The sequence below is a fragment of the Microcaecilia unicolor genome, chromosome 8, assembly GCF_901765095.1.
Source record: "Microcaecilia unicolor chromosome 8, aMicUni1.1, whole genome shotgun sequence".
In the NCBI taxonomy this organism is placed as follows: domain Eukaryota; kingdom Metazoa; phylum Chordata; class Amphibia; order Gymnophiona; family Siphonopidae; genus Microcaecilia; species Microcaecilia unicolor.
In genome coordinates, this window is record NC_044038.1 from 142,825,098 (window position 1) to 142,840,151 (window position 15,054).

The window sequence follows — 15,054 nt, forward strand, 5'->3', positions numbered from 1 at the left end:
AGACTGGCAATTACGCATTAAGGAAATTCTTGAATGCTGAGTTGTCTTTCTATATGCACTTTATTTAAAAAAAAAAAAAAAAGATTAAATTGCAGTTGTTTTTTAGCTGAGGAATTGTCCCAGAAGCAGCTAAGGTGTGTGGCCACTGCAGAGCACATGCCTAGGCAGACATTGAGCTTAAAACACATTGCTATGCATGTTACTCATACATTTCCACAATGAGACTGTAGCAAATACTGTCACAATTGTGTTAAGCATTCTCTAAGCAGGTAACTATGAAAATGGTACTGGCAGCTTCAGGCATGGCTCTGCTGGTACCTCGTTATTATAGCCTAGCACACAAAATAATTACGTTTGAAATGGTCGTTGGGAGAGTTACCTCAGGCTGATGCACAGACACTGTAGTATCAGACACATCAATGAGAGCAGGCTTCCAGTATTCTCTGTCTGTGCTATTTATCAAACTTTCAATCGTTTCATTCAGCACATCCATTCCTGAAAAGGCAAAGAAAAAGGGAGAATGTTTTCTTCATTTTGTACAGAGTAACTACATCTATTCAGGTGGAGCAGCATTTTCGAAAGGACGTCCAACTCAGCACATCACAAATGGACGTCCATCTCACACATACTTTAAAGCAGGATAGAGCCTGTTCTAAAATGCATGTGAGATGGATGCACGTATGCTGGAAATGCCCAGCATGAACATTCATTTTACAAACTGAAATGTTTAAATTATGAAGGGGGGAAACAAGGGTCATGGACGTTTGTGTGGCAACATATAAACATCCATTTGATGAAATGGCCACACAGATGTCTAAGCAGAACAGAGGAGTAACCTAATGGTTAGAGCAGTGGGTTAAGAATCAGTGGACCCAGGATCATATCCCACTTCAGCTGTTTGTGATTTTGTTTTTAACTGTAATCCCTCCGGGAACAGAAAAATACCTACTGTACACTTCAATAGCTTACAGGTGTCATATATTCAGGTACGCTAGGCATTTCTGTCCCTGAAGGGCTCACAATTAAAAATAATGATAAAAAGAGATAAAGTGGGATTTGAATTTGGGACTTTTGGTTCTCAGTCCACTGCACTACTGGCATGGAGGAGAACCTAATGGTTAATGTAGTGACCTAAGAACCAGGTTCAATTCCACTATAGCTCTTTGTGACTCTACCTGTATATAATATGTAAACCACTTTGATTGTAACCACAGAAAGGTAGTATATCAAATCCCATCCCCTTTCCCCTAACTGTTAAGCTACTCCTCAGAGCTGCATCTTGCTATTTTAAGAATGTCCATAGTACCTGATGCAGTCTTAGAGACTGATATCCCTTGCTGGCTTCACATCCTGGGGAGAGGAAAGGGGACAGCAACCAATGGGGGATTAAGGAAGTGTTGTATCAGATTCTCAATCAAATTTTCTGTGACCTGGACATGAAAAGTATCAGGTCTAAATAACAACATCCATCTTTGTAGACGTGGACATCCCTTCCCATTCTGTGATCAGAGTTGGATGCCCATATTTTGGCCCCTCTCTAGTCCCACCCAAAACACACCCAGACCCACACCCCCTTGTCATAGAGATGCATTGCAATGTTAGGCATCTATATCATGTTTTTATATAATCAGGATTTGGATACTTCTAAAACAAGAATAGAGCTTCTATAATAACAATCTTCATATTTCTGAGCTCTTCTAAAATGCTGCTTTAAGGGGGAGGAGTCAAGATGGAGTTGGGAGTAAACGTGGAGGAGGGACTTCTGTTGATCCTTTGACTGCTGTTAATGGTACCAGACCTTGATGTGGAAATGGAAGAGCAAAGCATGTACTTTTCACGCAGAAGATAGTGCTGGAGCTCTCCCTGGACAGTGGAATCTCGACCAATTTGTGGTTCCTGCGTTGGAAGCAGCGCTGAAGGTGCAAACTGTGTGGGAAAATTTCTGCGCACTAAAGGGAGTGAATACTCCTTCAGCATCGAAGCATGCAGCACTCCCCCAATACCTGGAAGTGGACTCGCCACTGGGTCGGGTGACTTTGGTGTCTTGCCGGATTGCATTTCTACGCTGAAGTTGGTTAGTGGGATAGACCCAGAGAGATGTGTGCCCCCCCCAATGATCCGGAGCTTGCTGGAGCTTTGGCCCTCCCAGGGGGAAAAGTTCTCTGTAAGTATTCCGAGTGTCAGTGCCTACTGTTCACAGCCTTTTGGAATCCAGGCAGTAGTATCGGGTGAACGTTGGAGAGAGGTGCTGGTGGGTGTAGGAAGGCTGGAGAAGTCATTGTTGGATCGTCTTGATATGTTTGATAAGAAGATGGATTTTCTGCAATCTCAGGTGACAGAGACAAAAGAGGGTTTAAAACATTCTGTTAATTCTTTGGGGAACTTGGAATGGCAGGTTGGTGAGCTACAATCTGTCCAGCAAACGCTTGTTAGAAATAAACTTGTGATACACAATAAGCTGGAAGCAATTGAGAATCAGTTTAGGTGTCTGAACTTCAGATTTGTGGATTTTCTCATATCTCCTCTATTATCACCTTTAGAGATGGTTAAGAAGTATTTTCGGGAGATTTTACAGCTTACCCCAGAAACGTTACCTCCTATCTCAAGGTCTTATTACATTAGATTTGGGAGCCAGCCTGTGGATGTTTCAGTGGACAGTTCGGAGTTAACTAACTTTCTGGAAAGTTCCCAACAGGATGTTCTTTCCCATGCAAATTTAATAACTATGCTTGCCCTTGAACCTGATCAAAGCTGGATTTTGAGAGTTTATTTCTGCTGTAAGGATGCTATGTTTTTGGGCTGTTGAATTTTTATACTTCCTGACTTCTTCAGGCCTACTTTAGGTGCAAGGCTTTTTTAGCCTTGAGGGCCCAAGTGTTGGCATTGGGGGGTTAATTTTTCCAAATTTCCTTGTAAATGTTGTATTTTCTTTGACCCAAAGTAATTAAAGAGTTTTATAGAAGGGAAAAAAAAGGCACCTTTAGGTCTTGTGACCCCTAGTGCCCCTTCTTTATGAAATGCTATTTTGAAAATTATACCTCCTGATTAGTATTGCCTCCTTGAGAAGTTTCCTTTTTTGTTATTGTTTTTGATTATTCTGCCCCCTGTATTCTTCAAACAGGGGGTGGGGTTTTTCCTCCCCTCCATTCCTATTATAGGTCAATATTGTATCGTATTAATATCTTTTGATTGTTTCTCCTTTATTTTTCCTTCCTATAAACGATTAAGTAACTACTTATTTATCACTTCAATTACTTTTTTTATTTGTTTGTATCACAATGCAAATAAAATCCACTTTTACATTATTAATATAGTTCCCATGCGTTCCATCCATAAATAATCATACATTCCATTCACTCTCTCTTCTCTGTTTCCTCCACTACACCCTTGGAGACTATCCAGCTCATTTTTGAAAGTGATCGCCGGCCATCTTCCGACACAAATTGGGAGATGGCCGGCGATCTCCTGAAACCGGCCAAATCGGTATAATCGAAAGCCGATTTTGGCCGGGTTCAACTGCTTTCCGTCACGGAGCTGGCGAAACATCAAGGGGGCGTGTCGGTAGGGTAGTGAAGGCAGGACGGGGGCGTGCTCACGAGATGGCCGGCTTCGCCTGATAATGGAAAAAAAAAAGCCAGGCTTGACGAGCATTTCGCTGGCTTTACTTGGTCCCTTTTTTTTCACGACCAAGCTTCAAAAAGGAGCCCCAACTGACCAAATGACCACTGGAGGGAATCGGGGATGACCTCCCCTTACTCCCCCTGGGGTCACCAACCCCCTCCCACCCAAAAAAAAAACCAAAAAAATAACTTTTTTGCCAGCCTCTATGCCAGCCTCAAATGTCATACCCAACTCCCTGAGAGCAGTATGCAAGTCCCTGGAGCAGTTTTTAGTGGGCGCAGTGCACTTCAGACAGGTGGACCCAGGCCCCCCCCCCCACCTGTTACACTTGTGGTGGTAAATGGGAGCCCTCCAAACCCCACCCCAAACCCACTGTACCCACATGTAGGTGCCCCCCTTCACCCCTTAGGGCTATGGTAATGGTGTACAGTTGTGGGGAGTGGGTTTTGGGGGGGGGGGGGTTGGGGGGCTAAATAACCAAGGGAAGGGAGCTATGCACCTGGGAGCTATTTTTTTTTAAATTTTTCGAAGTGCCCCCTAGGGTGCCTGGTTGGTGTCCTGGTATGTGAGGGGGCCAATGCATTACAAATACGGGCTCCTCCCATGACCAAATGCCTTGGATTTGGCCGGGTTTGAGATCGCCGGCATTAGTTTCCATTATGGCCGAAAACTGATGCTGGCCATCTCAAACCCAGCGAACTCTGACATTGGCCGGGTCCAATTGTATTAGCGAAGAAAAAGATGGCCGGACATCTTTTTTGAAAATACAGTTGGCTCCGCCCAATTACGGCGCCGGCCCCGGAGATGGCCGGCCAGCTATTTGGCTGGTGTCGTTCGATTATGCCCCTCTATGCGATACACTAATTCTAATTTTCACATCAGATACAATGTTGCTTTGCAATATATATTTTCTTGTTATTCTATTACAGTCTTATATTTGAAATTTTTTGTTCTGTACACGTAGGAAACAAAATGGGTACATATCCCAAACCAGACAAATAAAAAGTTTTTTCTGAAACATAAAATGGACTGAAATTCAAATATGGTAATATATGCCATTATGAGGAGCATAATCGAATGGAAACGCCTATCTCCATGGGCGTTTATCTCCGAGAACGGGTCCGTGAAGGGGCAGGCCGAACCGTATTTTCGAAAAAATGGACGTTTTTGAGCTGGGCATTTGTATTTTTTAGCGATAATGGAAACTAAAAACGCCCAGCTCAAAAACGTCCTAATCCAAGCCATTTGGTTGTGGGAGGGGCCAGGATTGGTAGTACAGTCGCCCCCCTGATATGCCAGGACACCAACTGGGCACCCTAGGCCAGTGCGGTGGACTTCAGAAAAAGCTCCCACATGCATAGCTCCGTTACCACGGGTGCTGAGCTCCCAACCCTCCTCCCCCAAACCCCACTACCCACAAATGTACAACACTACCATAGCTCTTAGGGGTGAAGGGGGCACCTACATGTGGGTACAGTGGGTTTTGCAGGCCTCCCATTTACCAGCACAAGTGTTACAGGTGGGAGGGGGATGGGCCTAGGTCCACCTGGCTGAAGTGCACTGCGGTACCAACTAAAAGTGCTCCAGGGACCTGCATACATGCAGGCCTCTAGGATTTCTTACTGCTGTATAACATTGGCACACCAGTTTACACCTGAAGACTAATCTCTCCGAAAACATCCTTTATTGGAATAAGCACGCTTACTCACAGTTAACTGCAGATCAGAGGTTGTGCCCCACCACTGGCAACGAGTCTCCCTGGTAGTGAGATTAGCAGTTCAGAGCTGGCAGAATGCTGTACAATGCCCTCTCTCAGCCACATTCAAGGTAAGAACTAAGTTCTCTAACGTGGCTAACACATGGAAGGGATCTAAAACTGGCTTACAAAAATGGCCACTACCTCATGGACTACCGGAAACACAACAGGGCACACTCTGACCCAGTAGGCAGGGGGAAAAGCACCATGGGAGAAGAGCCTACCAACTACCAACATCGTGAGACTGTAACACAAGCTAATGAAATCACGGAGCCCAATACCCTACACCCACCACAATGCAATGCTGATGTGACCCTGTAGTGCACCCGAGCCACATCTGACCCAGGGAAAGGCTGTGACAGGATCGAACATATTCTGCTGTCATGGAGGTGGGCACGGCATTTGAGGCTGGCATAAGAGGCTGGAAAAAAAGTTTTTAAAGTGGTTTTTTTTTTGGTGGGAGGGGGTTAATGACCACTGGGGGAGTCCGGGGAGGTCATCCTTGATTCCCTCCAGTGGTCATCTGGGCAGTTGGGGCACTTGTTTGGGACTTGTTCAGGAAAAAAAAGGGTCCAAAAAAGTGACCCAAAATCGCGTTAAAAACGCCTTTTTTCAATTATCAGCTAAAGACGCCTGTCTCTCCTCGGCTGATAACCACGCCCCAGTCCCGCCTCCAACACACCTCCAACACGCCCCCGTCAACTTTATTCGTTTCCGCGACGGAGTGCAGATGGAAACGCCCAAAATCGGCTTTCGATTATACCGATTTGGGCGCCTTTGCTTGAAAAACGCCCATCTCCCGATTTGGATCGAAATATAGGCGTTTTTCTCTTTCGATTATAAGCTGGTATATGTCCCTGTGGTGTTTGGTACATAGAGCAAATGGTCAAAAAAGTAAAACTTTGTCTGGCTCGACATCTCAGCAACATTCGTTTATCTAAAATTGATGCCCCTTTAGTGGAGCACTGGGTAGCTCAAAACCATGTAATATCCGATTTAGTACATAAGTACATAAGTAGTGCCATACTGGGAAAGACCAAAGGTCCATCTAGCCCAGCATCCTGTCACCGACAGTGGCCAATCCAGGTCAAGGGCACCTGGCACGCTCCCCAAACGTAAAAACATTCCAGACAAGTTATACCTAAAAATGCGGAATTGCGTTTCGGGGTCTTAGTACAGTTTGAGATTACTATGGGGGGTAACATTCTACTCAGAATGATGCTCAAGGAGCAACACACGATATATGAATGGCAGATGGTGATCCCCTCTGGATTAAACAAAGAGGTGGAATGGATGGAGATATGAGTTTGACATTCCACGCAGCTGTGGCAATTTATCCATCAGGTATAAGGAGAGCGCATGCGCTGTCATTTTTTCAGCAGTGGCGCCATTGTTCCAGGGCACCTGTAGGAAGTCGATCCTGTGGAAGCAGATAGACAAGTTAAGAAAAAGTAGAACTTTTACTCTTTATGTTATGAAGTTAGAATGGAGTAATAAGCGTAAGAATAGGATACATCTATGGTTCTTGTGTATTCATTCATAGTTAAACCCTTGAAGACGCGGCAATGTGAAACGCATTGATTGCGTAGGGTTTGACGAATCAAAGGTGCTGTAAACTAAGAAGGAGATTTGAACTGGAGTACGCCACACTTTATTGAATCCCACGGAAATATTAAGGAGAAGAACGATACAGCACGAATTAGTGCGTGGAGGACATTAACAACAGGAACACCTGGATTGGAGAGATTTTGCAATATCGGTGAAGGGAATACAGCAAGTTGGAAGTCGCAGCAACACTTGTAAAAAGGAGAGCGTTGCTACAGAATGAAAAATTTCAAATATAAGACTGTTATAGAATAACAAGAAAATATATATTGCAAAGCAACATTGTATCTGATGTGAAAATTAGAATTAGTGTATCGCATAGTCTCCAAGAGTATAGTGGAGGAAACAGAGAAGAGAGAGTGAATGGTGAATGGAATGTATGAATATGGATGGATGGAATGCATGGGAACTATATAAATAATGTAAAAGTGGATTTTATTTGCATTGTGATACAAACAAATAAAAAAAGTAATTGAAGTGATAAATAAGTAGTTAATTATTTATAGTATTTAATTAACGTAACTAAGAAAATAGGGAGAGATCTCATTATAGGGACTTTATTTTTCCTTGAGATATGATTGTGTAATCAATATTGTCTGGATCAAGTTCTACTTGAGATGTTGTATTTGAAAAATTTATAAATAAATATAAAAAATAAAATAAGATGCTGCTTTACCCAGAGTTTGAACCTAGATTCCCTGCTTGGCTTTGTTTAACAATGCTGCTAGGCCAATACAAGATGATCTTTGTAACCCAATGCCATTCACCCTCTCTGTCTCTCATGCCCCTGCTTACAGCACTTGGGATAGGATGGATCAGCTTTGTAGAAGAGAAGGATAGGTATATATTGAAATTGAGGAAGTCATGCTCTCCAGCCATAGGAAGTGCCCCAATTCATTGCCCTTGGATGGAAAAGTACTCTTACAATTTTGTGCAAGGAGGGTTGATTAAAATGTTGGCTCAAGGGATTGTGGCACCCTAAGCCAACTGTTTCTCTGTTCCCCTCCCCAAATCTCCACCCTCCATCGGCATCAGCTCCTTCTCTGCCACCACCAGCAACAGCTTCTTCCCTCCTCCAGCTGGCATCAGCTGTACCTTTTACAGCTGCAAGAGCATTTTGCTTTACTCATATCAGTGTTATAAAACAATATTTAAGGCGTTTGCTCTTATTCTATATTACTATACCACATCTACTAAACTGCAAATTGATATTGTGCTCATTGGATGACTGTATTGTTAAAGAGGAAAGACTTCAGAATCTCGGTCTCAGCTGATCATGCTACTAGCCATACAGCTGACCACAATGCTCGGCGTGACTTTTACTCTTGGTTCACGCTGGCGAGAATCCTCATTAGTCAAAACTGTGATCATACTTTGTTACAGAAGTACTTAGCTGTGGTTAGTGATGGATTTACTCCTATCAGTGTAATCTTGTTTGGCCACCTGCATTGCTGCAGGTTTACACCCAGAACAGGAAGTACCTGTTCTTGCATTTTCAACCTGCAGTGGCGCTGTTGGCTGTGAAGAAGCGAGCACAATGTTGAGCATAAAATACACTCTCAGCACTTGTAAATTCTAAGCCAATGAGACAGGCTTATGGTGCCCTTGAGCTATGGCATCCTGAGCCAGTGCTTCACCTGGGTCATGCCTTGAGCCAGCCCTGGTTGGTTACATGGGATAAGAACCCAGTAACTTCAACTGACAGCCAGTGATGACACAGCTGTATCATACCATAATCTTTCTCCCTCTTCTTGATGAATATGACTGAGTAGGTTTGTGCAAATGTCATGAACTAAGACCTGCCCTAGGGCGGTTATTTCAGAAGCTCTATTTGTGCTTTGGACATCTGAAAACCATCATTTAAACATCCATATTGCATGGACATCCAAATCCTGATTTTATAAAGCCATGATATGGATGTCTAAAACTGCAATATGTCCACATGGCAAAGGGGGCATTTGGGTGGTACTAGGGAGGGGACAAAATATGAACATCTGGCTCCTATTGCAGAAAGGGAAGAGACGTCCATGTCCAAAAACACGGAAGTCTGTAATCTAGACCTGGAAATTGGCACAAGTTATAGAAAGGTGCTCTGATTGAGCAATTCTCCACTGAGCAATTTTCCACTGGATGGAGTACAGGAGTCACAGTAGGTATTTTTCTGTCCCCGGGGGGGAGGGGCTTACAATTTAAAAAAAAAAAGGAAAATGTCAGAGTTGCCATGGCGTTTGAACCAACAACCTCTGACTCCCTACACTGAGTTGAGTACTTCTCTAATCATTAGGCTATTCTTTCACAGGGATAGCTAATTGACCTTTTTATAATATGGACATTCACTGCTGCCACAAATTCATCCACATCCCTTGTTTTGTCTCATTCAAAGTTTGGAATTTTCAGTTTGTAAAATGGATATTCATGCTAGATGTAGCATCACTTGGACATTTATTTCTCATGTATTTTAGAACAGGTCCTTCTATTTTTTAGCCACGTTTATGTGAGACAACTTGCCTTTAAATCTCCGTGGCATTTCCTCTTTAAAGGAATTGAAAACAGCATTAAAAACTTGTTTCTTTGGTCAGGCATTTGATGAATGATCTACAAAGTAGGTGAGGATCTTTCTTTCTGGTATTGCATCCCTATGGGATAGTTACTTTCAGAATTTAATTTAATTTGCATTCTTTTAGCTTAGATGTTTCACTGCATTCTATCCCTCTGTGTGTATATAATTATATAGTTTATATAATTATAGTTCTTTTCTGTTTCTGAATTTTGTATTGTATACCTTCCAGTTCTGCATGTCGATTTGGGCGGTATAACAAGTCTAAATAAACCATAAACCATGTGGGCATTCTAAAATATATGAGAAATGGGTGTCCATAGGTGACTTACAGACTTGGATGTCCACATTCTGAGTTTGACGTCCTTTCTAAAATGTCCTTCCATGTGTCAGATGAGATTGGCCAGGAAAATTTGTGTCCCTAACACTGGTGATGCACATGGGAGTGAGTCCTGGTATCTGTTTTTATTCTTCCAAGTAATGCGCAAAAATCCAATTGGATTTCTTATGCGTTTGCCTAGTTTATTTTTATGGAGGGTAACATTTTAACTGCTTGCCTGAATTAAAAGGGTAAAAATGCACAATTTTATAAAGACACATAGAGGGGCATAATCAAACGTGAACGCCTATCTCCATGGGCGTCTATGTCCGAAAACGGGTACGTGAAGAGGAGGGACAGACCGTATTTTCAAAAAAATGGAAGTTTTTCAGCTGGGCGTTTGTTTTTTTAGCGATAATGGAAACTAAAAACGCCCAGCTCAAAAACGTCCTAATCCGAGCCATTTGGTCGTGGGAGGGGCCACGATTCGTAGTACACTCACCCCCCTGACATGCCAGGACACCAACTGGGCACCCTAGAGGTCAGTGCAGTGGATTTCAGACAATGCTCCCACATGCATAGCTCCCTTACCACGGGTGCTGAGCACCCAACCCCCCTCTCCCAAAACCCACTACCCACAAATGTACAACACTACCATAGCTCTTAGGGGTGAAGGGGTCACCTACATGTGGGTACAGTGGGTTTTGGAAACCTCCCATTTACCAGCACAAGTGTTACAGGTAGGGGGGATGGGCCTGGGTCCACCTGGCTGAAGTGCACTACGGTACCCACTAAAAGTGCTCCAGGGACCTGCATACACGCAGGCCTCTAGGACTTGTTGCTGCTATATAACATTGGCACACCAGTTGACACCTGAAGACTAATCTCTCCGAAAACGTCCTTTATTTGAATAAGCACGCTTACTCACAGTTAACTGCAAATCAGAGGTTGTGCCCCACTGGCAACCAGTCTCCCTGGTACTGAGTTTAGCAGTAGGTCAGAGCTGGCAGAATGGTGTACAATGCCCTCTTTCAGCCACATTCAAGGTAAGAACTAAGTTCTGTAACGTGGCTAACACGTGAAAGGGATCTAAAACTGGCTTACAAAATGGCCACTACCTCATGGACTACCGGAAACAAAACAGGGCACACTCTGACCCAGTAAGCAGGGGGAAAAGTACCATGGGAATAGAGCCTACCAACTACCAACATCGTGAGCATTTGCCACAAGCTAGTGGAATCATGGAGCCCAATACCCTACACCCACCACAATGCATTGCTGATGTGACTCTGCAGTGCGCATAACAGAAAAGTTGTCACATTCACCCGAGAGCCACATCAGAACCAGGGAAAAGCTGTCACAGGATAGAACACAATCTGCTGTCATAGAGGTGGGTACGGCATTTGAGACTGGCATAGAGGCTGGAAAAAAAGTTATTAAAGTGGGTTTTTTTTTGTGGGAGGGGGTTAGTGACTACTGGGGGAGTCCGGGGAGGTCATCCCCGATTCCCTCCGGTGGTCATCTGGGCAGTTGGGGCACTTTTTGGGACTTGTTCGTGAAAAAAAAGGGTAAAAAAAAAGTGACCTAAAATCGCGGTAAAAACGCCTTTTTTTCCGATTATCAGCTAAAGACGCCCATCTCTCCTCGGCCAATAACCACGCCCCAGTTCCGCCTTCACCATGCCTCCGACACCCCCCCGTCAACTTTACCCTTTTCCGCGACGGATTGCAGTTGGAAATACCCAAAATCGGCTTTTGATTATACCGATTTGGGCGCCCACGGGAGAAAGACGCCCATCTCCCGATTTGGGTTGCAATATAAGCGTTTTTCTCTTTCGATTATAAGCAGGCTAATGGTGTATGTATCTTTATGGATTACTAGCACAGATTCTGCAACAATCATGGGTAAAATGAACCCACAGACTTGTATATTTGTGCGCACACAATAAGAATAGTCCTGGGTATTTTATAAAATATTACTGTATGTTGCATCTCTGCCCATGATCCAGTGGTGGCCTAAGGGTTAGTGCAGCATGGTTTGATCCTGGCAACCTGCGTTCCATTCCCACTGCAGCTCCTTGTGATGTTGGGCAAGTCACTTAACTCTCCGTTGTCCCCGGTACAAAAAATTAGATTGTGAGCCTGCTAGGGACAGAGAAAGTACCTGCATATAATGTGTACAGCACTGTGTAAGTCTAGTAGCGTTAAAGAAATGATTAGTAGTAGTACCCCAGAACTTGCCTAGTCTGAAGACATGTTCAAATACTGACAAACTGCCATCACACATACTTTTACATGTATATGTGAGATAATTTTATCAGAGGCATATACATACAAAAATAACTTTATAAAATTTCCCCCTTATTTATTAGTTAGACTTAAGCCTTCTCATTAGTAGCTTACATTCAGGTACAGTAGCTATTTTCCTGTCCCCGGAGGCAGTGGGAGGCTTTAGGGCTCATTTTCAAAACAGAAACACATCCAAAAAGTGTCATGAAGCAGCATTTGGATGAATTTCTTTTCAAAACATCCAAATTGCTATTTTCGAAACCTGTTTTGCAGACGTTTACCTATAAAACATCAGATAGGCAGTTGCATATACTCATGGCATCAGAGGAGTTGTTCGTATTTTAAAACACATTGGACAATATTACAAGCTCACCCTGCTTTCCATGATCACCAGCTGTGCATCGCCTATTCCAGGAGACAAAACCTTCGGGACATAATGCAGCCCCAGTTAACAAATAAGATAATTACATCGAACATAGGCCATAAAGAGTGTGGCAAATGCATGTTCTATCCCAATATGATAACTACAAATGTTTTCATTAATCTTTACGATCATAAAAAGTACAGATTGAAATATGACACTGATTGCGACAGCACCCAATGTGGTGTACGTTTTGATGTGTCTTGTCAAAAATTGTACATGGGCAAAACCACACGAACACTAAAGCAACGTCTCAGTGACCACAAGTTTAATATTATTCACCAACAAAAAGAAGCCCCTCTTGTGGTTCACTGTATAGAAAAACTTCATACTTTCACTGACTTTAAATGTATAGCCATCAATCATATAGCAAAATCCATAAGAGATGGAGATCGTAACCATGCACTCATCCAAACACAACAACACTGGATTTTCAAGTTGAACTCTTTAACCCCTATAGGATTAAACAATCATATAGAATGGAACATTTTTTTGTAAAGGGCTCTTTAAGAAGTAGTATCTTGCCCAATTCTAGGTGGTCCCTTTAAATAAAACTGTCTTGAATGGAAGACTCAGATAGCGTCTGTTTAAAAGCAGGCGCCATTTTACATCATTCAGAGTTCTGCAGAAGGAATCAGATGGACTCCAGAAGGTAGGCTCTTTTCTTCTTTGAGCAGAAAAACCTGATAGCATTTTCCGTGTCCTTTCTCTCAGTATGTATATCTGCACATTCTTCTAGGACACATGCAGTAGCCGAGGGCACAGCTCCTTAAGAAACACTTGTAAAACAGGGGCTCTCTGTCGAGCGTACCCTATCGACCCAGCTACAGCTCAGATAAGTGCCCTTTTCTAATTCAAGAAGTACGTTGTATTAAAATACAGCTTTCTGTTATAAATTTAATCATCATTCAATTGGAGGTTTTTGACTTATGAGGAGCTCGCAACATATTCAACGATAGCAGAATTCCAGTCTGCATTGGATATGAGGCAGTCTGCCATTCACAGAACATAATTTGACAAAGTGAAGGCAGAGCATCTGAAGTCTTTTCCTCCGTTAACAAAGAATAAGAGAGAATTATACTTGTTAGCTGTGTACATTGAATTTATCTTCACTAGCAAGTACCATAGAAAGTGTGAATCAGACGTTTACCTATGCAATTTATCTCCAGTGCCTAGACCTGTTTTTAGAACAAATAATGCAGAAAAAGGTAGCCTTAAGGACCAGATAACCACTGGAGGGATCAAAGTACTTACTCCCCCAGTAGTCACTGACCCCCTCCCACCCCCAAAGATGTGAAAACAAACAGTACATACCAGCCTCTATGACAGCTTCAGATGTTATAGCCAGATCCTTGGAATACTGTAGTGGTTAGTGCAGTGCACTGGAGAAAGAAGGATTGAGGCCCATATCCCACTCTACCTGTTACACTTGTGGTGGAAAATGTGAGCCCTCCAAAACCCACCAAAAATCTACTGTACCCATATATAAGTAACCCCTTCAGCCATGAGGGCTAGTTTAGTGGTGTACAGTTGGGGACAGTAGGTTTTTGGTGTGTTTTGGAGGGCTCACCATACAATATAAGAGGGTATCAGTGAGATGCGTACCTGGGAGCTTTTATGTGAAGTCCACTGCAGTGCCCCCTAGGGTGCCCCACTGCTCTGCAGGGATGTCTGTGTGGCCAGTGTACTGCTGGCTTCTCCTACATCCTAATGGCTTGATTTCATATGTCTTTCTCTTAACATAGTAACATAGTAGATGATGGCAGAAAAAGACCTGCATGGTCCATCCAGTCTGCCCAACAAGATAAACTCATATGTGCTACTTTTTGTGTATACCTTACCTTGATTTGTATCTGTCATTTTCAGGGTACAGACCGTATAAATCTGCCCAGCACTATCCCTGCCTCCCAACCACCGGCTCTGGGACAGACCGTATAAGTCTGCCCAGCACTATCCTCGTCTCCCAACCACCAGCCCCACCTCCCACCACCGGCTCTGCCACCTAATCTCAGCTAAGCTTCTGAGGATCCATTCCCTCAGAACAGGATTCCTTTATGTTTATCCCACGCATGTTTGAATTCCGTTACCGTTTTCCTCTCCACCACCTCCCGCGGGAGAGCATTCCAAGCATCCACCACTCTCTCCGTGAAAAAATACTTCCTGACATTTTTCTTGAGTCTGCCCACCTTCAATCTCGTATCGTGCCCTCTAGTTCTACCGCCTTCCCATCTACGGAAAAGGTTCGTTTGCGGATTAATACCTTTCAGATATTTGAACATCTGTATCATATCACCCCTGTTTCTCCTTTCCTCCAGGGTATACATGTTCAGGTCAGCAAGTCTCTCCTCATACGTCTTGTTACGCAAAACCCATACCATTCTCGTAGCTTTTCTTTGCACCGCTTCAATTCTTTTTACATCCTTAGCAAGATACGGCCTCCAGAACTGAACACAATACTCCAGGTGGGGCCTCACCAACGACTTATAC

The 15,054-nt window shown here is 43.4% G+C and overlaps 1 protein-coding gene across 1 annotated transcript in view; it reads right to left on the reverse strand.

Annotated features, from left to right (window-relative positions):
- Window positions 1-15,054, reverse strand: part of APBB3 (amyloid beta precursor protein binding family B member 3) — a 94,297-nt gene that overhangs the window by 22,528 nt on the left and 56,715 nt on the right. The window contains exon 11 of the mRNA XM_030212923.1: window positions 387-495. Within this exon, the coding sequence (XP_030068783.1) occupies window positions 387-495 (109 nt within the window). The remainder of the gene's footprint in view (window positions 1-386; window positions 496-15,054) is intronic.